Here is a 10,052-nt window from a genome sequence, read left to right on the forward strand (position 1 = left end):
CCTTGTGATGCAACTCCTGAGTGCCACCTTATCCTCATTTTTTAATCATTCCTTGTTTACGCACATTCACTAAAGCATCTTGTTTGTCGATGTGCTTTTTGTTGATGTTTTATGCCCCAGAAGTGATATTTTGAGGGATGTTTTGTTGAAAATTTTTCATGCATATTTTTTGTTTAATTTTCATTTATGAATATGTTCATGTGTGTCGAGTATTTGTCCTAAAAGTTATTTCCAGAACATCCATAAGTTACATTACTCTGAAGAGCCAAGTAGTTATCAGATTCACTGAATCATGGGATTGTCTCTTTATGCACCGCTAAGTTCGCTTATAGCCAAGGATGATTGAGGCACTACACTTTCATGGCTACCTTGGTGGAGTGCATATGCCTACTGGTTACTACTTGGGCCATTCTTCTAGCCAATAAGTATTGTCTGTTTGCACCCGAACATTGATATGTGGTGTTATATTTGGTGGTCAGCAGTTTATGAGTTGCTTCTCAGCAGCATACTATAAATTATTGACTCTTTGGACCCGGGGAGCACAATAAATTACATGAATCCTTGGACCTGAGAGTGCTACTTCCTGTGGAGTTGATAATACCAACCTTGCGGTCAGATCTGAATGCAATGGTTGCTCACGTTATGGAACTACTGGGTGATTGTGATCAATCATGAGAGAGAGTTAGTTGTCCAACAAGATATTAGGACATAGCATGATAAGGTGGAAAACCATAGGGCTGGTGTTTTCCTGATGCTTTATTGATGATTTGATCCTATGTTACTAGCCTTAGGTCTTATTTTGGTGTTGCTCTTGGAGGGCCAAAAAGTGCTTCTTGGAGAGCTAGAAGCTTTTTGGGGTGATTTTAAGGTCTTTGGTAAAAAAAATTGAAATAGCTTTTTGGCTCCTCCAAAAGCTGAAAAAGGTCTACTAAAGAAAAGCTCTAATTTGGAGCTTTTGGGCAAAAGCTTACCCGAGAGACCCAAGTTTGAGTCCTGGCAATGGAATTTTTTAAAATTAATTTAAATTTTTTTTATTGCCATAATCATTTAAGTTGGTGTTTTTATGCCACAATCATGCAATTAAGGATTTTAACTTATTTATTATATTATTAAGATCAAAATATAAAAAATAACTTACAGATTAACGATATAATAGTTTCAATAGTACAATATAATAATATTATATTGTATTAATAGAAGTGTAATATAATAATATTATAGAAATATTGTTATAGAAATTATATTCTATAATAAATATAAAATTTATTATTTATTATATTATCTAGATTAAAATATCAAAATAAAAAATTTTGATGTAGGAGCATCCAAGGAGTTTGCTTAATTAGCTATTTTTGCCTTACCAAAAAAAATAGCTATTTTTAATTTGTTCTTTTGATTAGTTTATGGTCAGTAATTATGTCTCGAGTTATATTAAGTAGTCATATAACTAGCATGGGACGTTTATTGAGTTTGTGTGGCTAAGATTAGATGTGGTTATTGATTATCAAGGGTTGGGATTAGAGAGTTGCTGTAACCCTAGTATTCATAGTCTTTTAGACTCAAATTAAGCAGGCATCTCATTCTTGTTTCCGAAGTTAGTGGTTTACAAACCCTAAAATCCATTGTTCTTGTTCCTGTTTCAATCTTGCTGAATTTCAGCCCTTATTTTGCTGTTAATTGCTGTTTTATACTTCCAGCACTACAGCAAATTTGTAAATTAAGAATACTTTATGGTAGCAGTTTTCATAGTACAAATAGTTAAATAATTGAAAGTACTATTCAGTATCTTTTATTGTTATTTCCTGATAGTAAAAATACTTGCTCAATTTGGTTACCAAATGGATGTTAAGTTGCACAACACTTCAGAAATATAGTACCAAACAGCAAATAACTTTTTATTAAAAGCTCTGCTAGTGACTGCCCTGTTGCCTAAGGCTCTGTAGATAATTCTCTACTCTCTCCAACAATGCCAAATGGGTGTTAGTTAGCTTGTAAAATTGGGTTGATGCATTTGGTCATTTTATGGTCCATATTGATGCTTGTTCTTATGGGCTACAAGTTTGACCATACAAGTTTAGGTATTCCTTATATCCATATGCTGACATGAGAAGCATGGTGGAACTTAATTATAAAGATTTTATGTTCAAAAGGACCTTTCAGTGATCTGCTCTTCTCGAAAATCTTGTTCTTATTGTGTGATGACTTCAGTAGCAAGAAAAGACTTCAATCTGTAGATCGTAGTTCTTGTTGATTTAGGACTTTCCACCTCCTCGGTCTCTCTATATAGTGGAGTGCACAAGAGTGTAGTCACAGGTTTAGCATTCAGGACCAATGTTGCTAGAGGCAAAGATTCAGAATGCAGAAAAACTTTAAAAACATTGTCAAAAGTTCAAAAAGGACTTCATAATTTGAAATTCTAGAAATCTTACTAAAATAAAGTGTCAGATTATTGAACTATTGTATATGTTTATTCATGTGAAAACAAACATTAGAGAGCTAAGAAAAATAAACAATAACAGACAATTCTACCTTTAACACATGGCATGATCATTTTGCAGTTCATAAAGGTCATCTGGAATAGTTATGAACACTCTGCGGACAGATTGTAAAATTAATGAATGATTTGTGAAGACTTCAATAGTTCTTGATTAGTTTATTCTTGAGAATAATTCAGTGCTTATAGTAAAATTAAGAGTATTTCGAGATTTTTTCAATCATTCAGGATTGTTTCTATACCAAAGAGGGGGCCTGCTATACCTTTAATGGACTTACTAATAGAAGGTGACGGCCCTTATTTTAGATTTCTGACTCAGATTTGATTTGGTGTGGAGAGAGAAGATTGTTTGAGTGAGAGATTTTACAGTAAGAGTTCAATACTCTTGCAGTGGCTTCATGTTGGAGAGTTCAAGGATTAAGCTTGTGGAATCAAATAATGCTATATTGGTCCCAGCTCTATGTTAGTTGATCATGGGAGCTGGATTTTGTTCTTGGTAGGATGTTAAATGGGCCCAAAGTTAATCCAGCCTATCCGAAAAAGTGCCCTGTGTTGGATTAGGCTTGGGCCTATCATGCTTGGGCTATGTTTAGGCCTGAGAGTGTGACCCTGAATAGAATTTGGGCTAGGCCCAGGCTATCCCATTAACATCCCTGCAGAAGGTGAGGGGAAAATTCAAGAACAAGAGATTAAAAGGTTGTTTTGTGTATTTCTATTTAGATTAGTTAACAAATTCATGGATTCATTGCTAATAGGAGGATGAGATTTATTTGTTGAAAGAATTGACATAACTAAATGAAGATAATTGGCATGCTTGTAAAACATACATTGCACTTCGTTATTAAGACTTGCATTGGTCTGGGGCTGGTTGGGATGCTTATAGGACAGTGCTGTTCTGACACTTGGGAAGGATTTCCGTCCAGATGATTCGGGAGGATGCCAATATTTTAGGATTTTTAGCTTATTTCTCTTTTATTTTTTTTGTTATTCTTAAATATTATTTAGAGGTTTTTTAGAATTCATTTGTTATAATATATGGTCAGGGGTTGGTTTTGACCCTACCATTGGGTTCATGATGACAACACCAATATAGGCACCAATTTTATGTGGGGTTTATGGTGCTGAGGTCTAAGCATGCTTTCTCCTTCCTACCCTTCCGAGAGGAATGCTACACCTACTTGCACGTGGAGGTGGAAAACACCCATGCACACCCTGGTAGGTCCATGTAGTGCTAGCTTTAAAATAGCATTTATGACCCTGCTTTCAACCAGTTGGCCAGATTTATATAACTGGCTGGTTTGAGAGGTTCCAGGTTCCAACTGGTGAAAAGTCCCATCTCAGCTTCTTAAGCCTCAAAAGACTATTAGAAAACAGCAAAAAACACTTCAAATTAATGGTGACGGGTCCCATCTCAATTTCTGATCACTGACCCAAAGACTGCTTACTGGAGACTAATATGGGAAAAAATTGCTGAGAAAAAAAAGATTTTATGACATATTTGCATTTCTCAATAACTTCCATTCTGCATTGTTCAATGAATATTTAATTTGAATTTAATTTTTAAGGCTAGTTAAAAATAATAGTTATTTAATAAGTTACAGTTAAAATGAGTTTTCATGCTGTAAACAGTGATTTAGACAAATAACATGTTGCTTTTTCATTAATAGCTACTATTTCTTGTCATATGGTGAATATTGACTGTTGTAACCATACATTTTTGGCATATATAGCTGACGCTGTCATTGTTTTAAATCTATATAATATTTGTATATACAATTTTGGAAAAATTCTATGATGATTACAATAGCGAATAACAATTTTATTGGAGGCCTGTTGTAATGATGTAATGGTGTTGTTGAAACCTAGATGTATATACTTTGTTAGAGCTCTGCATGCAAAAGATGAAAATGCATTGTATAGTGGTTGTTTTTGTACAAATGTAAAACAATGAATTCTATGATGTTAGAATAACCACGGTAATAGTCTCTTTAAGAAAAAAAAAAAGTAGTTACAAAGGGCAATTGTTAGGTTATCTATAATGCATTTCTAAATAATGTGGTTATAAACCATTAATATCAGAATACTTGTTCTTAACCTTCTCATTTTTATCCAATTAAAATGTTATCTTTTGTATTCAAATTTTATTGGTTAATGATAAGATTTTATAGTATTAATAACAATATCAAATTTTAAAATAATAATAATAATATATCAAATTATATCATGTTATTGCCCATTATTTCTCATTGTAGAGTGAACTAATCGATGCTACTAAAACAACTACTATTTTGTTTCCATAATATCTATTTTAAGATCATACTTAAAACCAGGGTTTGCCATACCGGTGAACTGCCGGTATGGGGCGTGCCGAACCGTCCCGCGGGGAACCGAGACGGTTCTGGCATGAAAACGATACATGCCGTTTTTGGGAAGAAAAAGAGAGGAAGAGAGAGAAATAGAGAGAGAGGGAGGGAGGAAGAAAAAGAAGGAAGGAGATCTGCCGGAGGGCCGTCGGAGGCCCTCCGACGGGCAGCGGTGGCCGTCGGGCGGCGGAACGGCCTCCCGCGGCTCCGCGCGGGGAACAGGGGCGGATAGCCCCTGTTTCTCGGATTTTTTTTTTTAAAAAAGCTTTTTCAAAACGAAGTCGGCAAGTGGTTTGCCGCTTCACTTAATTAAGTCGGCAAACTACTTGCCGACTTCGTTTTGAAAAGTTTTTTAAAAAAAAATCGAGAACAGGGGCGGATCGCCCCTGTTCCCCGCGCGGAGCCGCGGGAGGCCGTTCCGCCGCCGACGGCCACGGCTGTCCGCCGGAGGGCCTCCGGCGGATCCCCTTCATTCTTTTTCTTCCTCCCTCCCTCTCTATTTCTCTCTCTTTCTCTCTTTTTCTTCCCGGTTTCCTTCGTCGGTTCGCCTCGGTTCGGAACGGACGGAGGCGTGCCGTATCGTACCGCCAGCCGACCGATCCGGCCACCGATACCGGTACAGGAAACCTTGCTTAAAACTATTATATTGAAAAATAAATTTCAAAGGGGTTGTGCTGCTTGACAGTATTGGTCTCAAGGAAACCTCTTGCTTTTAAACAGTAGTGCAGCCCAGCAGTGTTTTTATAAAAACCTTCTCAAGAGAAATAAAGAGTTATATGTATCTCCTATTATTGCATATATATATATATATATATATAAAGAATCTTAACAAAGCTGACACAAGAGAGGTTTACTGCATGGAAACCGCTCAGAGCGGTCCATGTGTAGCTGTCTTTGTAGAGGGCTTTACATGTTATGTGGAGATACAACGTGGACCTATAAGTGCACGTGAAGGGCATTTTCGCGCTATGCGTGTAGGCTTGGCCCTGTTCCTCCTCCTAATCAAAAAACAAATATAAAGAGAAAAAAGCAAACAAGAAGAAAACTAAAAATAATAAAGAAGTGGTGCTCTAGTGAATTACTGAAATGCTAGGTATGTCCTCAATGCTGGCTGCCTGGGACAGTATCTGCTGTCCTGGTTTATTTTAGCCAGGACGGACCAGGACTACCCATTTTTTCATGCACCGCGGTCCTAGACCCATCCTAACATTTTGTATCTCACTCTTCCAATGCAAGACGAACTGTGACAGACCAGGTCTTTAATTAGTCTGCATGATAACAACTTACCAAGTTATGATAATGAGGAAGTCTTGAAGTGGTCATCTAAATTCATATATGATGATTGGAACATCTAAATATGAGTTTGATGTTCTTGTAGACTCATGTCTAACAAAGCACAAACCTGATACTACATGGATTAAAATATGCAATGATGGATTTGATTTTGGTCTCAAAGCTGTACCACTGAACTGTGATAAAACTGATCTATATGAATTTGTTTTAAAATAATTCAACATTTCAAATAATTTGACCTGATTGCATCTGGTGAAAGATTAAGTCTGGTTTGCAGTCCTAGACCTGATCAATTTGGAGGGCTCTCAGATGTATATCATATTGGAATGTGACTTGAACAAGATCTGAAATAAGCAATTGACATGCTTAAGTCAAAATGATGACTTCAATGGGTGAAGCATAAAATTGGGCAAGAGAGCCTCTTTTTCCTGCTTCTTCTGGTTCTCTTCTTTGTTCTTCTGGCTCTTATTGTAAAACAAGATTCAAATCAGAAATCAGATATTAGAAAGCCTGAAAAGTTTTTAAAAAAAGAGGAATTAGAAAGAAATATATATGCATACCTGGCTGTCTCCTTGTTCAGTATTTTCTTCTTCTTCTCCTTCTTCATGTGATACAAATTTTTTTAAAAAAAGAAAAAAATAACCAAAAAAAGGAAAGAAGAAGTTAATCATAGATAAAAGAAAAAATTCTGGATTCGTACAGTTGGGCTCTTGAATAACGAAGTAATTCCCCTTTAGGTCCCCTTATTCTTCTTCTCCTCCTTATATGGAAAAAAAAAGAAAAAGAAAACACAACATATTGGCAAACCTGAAAGACTAGAAAGCAAAAGGGAGGAAGAAATGAACCTATAGACCTGGACCATGGGTGTTTTTTAATGGCCTTCATATCTTCTCCACATCCCTTAGTTTCTTATTTCTTCTTTTCATTCTTTATGCCCTTGTTTCTTTCCTTTGTTGGCTGTCCTTTTGTCGGTTGTCCTTTTGTCTTAGGTGTCTCTGAGTTTGTTGGAGCCTTCATTCAGGAGTTCATACAGATGTTGGACCTAGAGAAAGCCATCAAAGTTTAAGCTAATCCAAGTCCTCCAGCCGTTAATGAATGGCTAAGATTGACCTAAGAAATATCCTTTTAGAAATCATTGCTTATATGAGAATCAAATCATCTAAAAAGAAATGCCAGAAATTCCATATTAAACTTATTGAAGCTGAATTCTAGGTTTAAAGTGCTTACTTTGAATACATAAGAATGGGTAAAGGGGGAAATTCATGCCATATTGGCATTTAATATGGAAAGAATTGAGAGCGTATGGTTGGGTTTGGAGGAGTCAATAGCCCCTCCTTGCCCCCCTTGGCTCTGCCAATGATGGATACCCAAATTCCACATAATCTTCTTCTTCTTCCTCTTCCTTTTTGTTCCATGTTTATGCATAATTGTATGTTATTCAATAGATCAATAAAATTTCCTCGGAATCCTACTAAGGTCTCCATTGTTAGCTTTGTAATAGAAAGTAAAGATCTAGAAAAAGTTTGAATCCATGGGTTCTAATAAGTCATATTGGTATTATGATTTCCACTCATTTCAATTTTATGTTAAATCTATAAGATCTTTTTTTGTTATTATTATTATTATTTTTTTGAATCCTTTCATTTTATTTCAAGGAATTGATTGGACATATTACGCGTATAATACAATACAGAATACAGTATTAGATAATATTCAATGAAAGAAACATAATATAGTTGGAACAATGAATTTTTGTGATGCAGCACCAAAACAAATGCTAGTATTCCAACTATGGTTGCTAAAGCAGGCTGCCCAACTTCTCTCTTATGACTTCAATAAATTATAATCAAACATAGGGACCTGAATAGACATCAAAATCGTCATAAATAAGCCACAAATGCTGAAAATGCCCCATTAGTTCAGCCATATATAAGTAATGTTAATAAATATAAGTTTGGCACTTGTTATCAATCCAGGCACACTTCATTATGGCTAACACAATTACTACATGGATAGAAGTATAGAACTGCTAGAGACTAACTTATATACTTCAAATAATTCCAGGTGAAATTATTCAGCACTTTTATGATGCTGTTCTCATCCAGTTAGAATTAGTATTCGATGCCTTTTTATTTTGTAGGAATTCAGTGGGAGGGTAAGTGGACTAAAAGTGAATGCGGTGGACACTACTGGTGCTGGGGATGCTTTTGTTGCTGGAATATTATCGCAATTAGCCACTGATATTTCCTTGCTCCAGGTACAACTTTCTTTAGCCCATGCTTGAAACTATAACAATGTTGCTGCTGTGACCGTGCTTGCAAATGATTCTTAAGTAATTTCTTTCATATGCATGTTAGTATTGAATTTTCTAATAACTTCCCTCGATATTCTCTTAGTATGTAGTTACTGCATGGTGACCTGGAAATATATCTAATGACAGGTGCACAAAGATTTTACTTGGATTATTTATATTCTAGTTATAAGTGGATTTTGACATACTCTTTCAGTTATAATAAATTACTAGTTGCACTTCACAGCTTAATCTGGATCTATGAGGTGCAGTGATCATGTTTGTTTTGCTTAGATCTGTGTTTAACAATATTATAGATACTTCTTTTACTCTTGTTTATGACGCCGATATTTTTGTATTCTAGTTCTTATTTTAATATTTAATGCACAGATGGCTCGTAAGCCAAAGTAGATTATGTTGTAAGGTCACCTCTTCCCTTTCCCTCTTTTCCTCTAATCAGTCTTGTTAAGATGATAAGCCGTTGCAGCAGACTCTGACAGCCTGTTTTGAGAGCTTGAGGTGTTCTTCTGCACTTTTTAGTCTGTCAATTGACACAATTGGTCCATTGAGGTCTTCACCCATGGTGAGACTGTGATAATCCCTAGGAAGAGTCTGTAGAAAGATGACAAATGTATATCTTCAAAAATATTTCAAAACATAAATTCTCGAGCATATATAAATACAAAAATATACGAGTAAGTTTAAAGAGGATAAGCATGTTCCACTAGAAGAAAAGAAACATGAACTAATTTGGCATACATTACAAAATGTCATGCTGCAGTGAACAATGCTAAAATATTGAATTCAGAGATTAGTGCGTTGGATAACTGGGATTGTGCCATCAATTACAAAATGAAAAATATTGCTCCACTCAAGTGAACATGTCCTTCTCAAAGGTGGCTGAAACTTAACTCTGATGGATCAGTTCCGCTTCTAATTCTGTTTTTGGTGGTTTGGTTAGAGATGAAAATGGATGTGTAGTTCTCATGTATCCAGGCTAGACTTTGCTTCAAGTATCATATATTCTGTACCAAACTTTTTGGAGGCTTGAAAATTTAAGACATATTATTCAGCTTAAAGGCACCAATACTAAATTATGGATTGAAATGGATTCTGAGATTGTAGTTTGTTTCCTACAAAGGCCGTGGGATCTGGCTTAGAATGTTATACTTTTGCTTAAAATTTTCTGGAGTTGTTTAGCATCAGTAGAAGATTTCAATATGACCCAGATATGGAGAAAGTGGCATAGTGCTGCAGCTTTTATTGTTAAAACTATAAACCTGTTGGTCTTGGATGAGGATCATGTTTTGGTTTCTCCTTTGTTATCTGAATTCCTTTTGAACTTGCTTGCATTAACGAGGGTGACAACTTGACAAGAATTAGAGCGTATGCTAGAGCCAAGTTCTTGTACCAGAAATTGTTACAAATGAATGTTTTGCAACCATTCGAAAAAATGAAAACTGAAATAATGTAACTGCAAAGCATGATCAGTATGACACGAATGGGTCATCAGAGATACTAATTTGCCTAATAAGACTGTCTAGTCTAGCTGACACATTCTCAATCTATGGTTAAACAGAGCAGCTGAACTGAATGAAAAACAAAGCAGAAC

At 35.7% G+C, this 10,052-nt stretch overlaps 1 protein-coding gene across 2 annotated transcripts in view; it reads left to right on the forward strand.

Moving 5' to 3' along the window:
• LOC105053244 (probable fructokinase-6, chloroplastic) overlaps positions 1-10,052 on the forward strand; it is a 35,645-nt gene that overhangs the window by 5,563 nt on the left and 20,030 nt on the right. The window contains exon 6 of one of the 2 annotated variants that reach the window (XM_073245027.1): positions 8,291-8,407. The exons of the other annotated variant lie outside the window; for it this stretch is intronic. Coding sequence (XP_073101128.1) covers positions 8,291-8,407 — 117 coding nt within the window. The remainder of the gene's footprint in view (positions 1-8,290; positions 8,408-10,052) is intronic. 2 annotated transcript variants of the gene reach the window in all.

Source organism: Elaeis guineensis, chromosome 10 (genome assembly GCF_000442705.2).
Source record: "Elaeis guineensis isolate ETL-2024a chromosome 10, EG11, whole genome shotgun sequence".
Lineage (NCBI taxonomy): Eukaryota > Viridiplantae > Streptophyta > Magnoliopsida > Arecales > Arecaceae > Elaeis > Elaeis guineensis.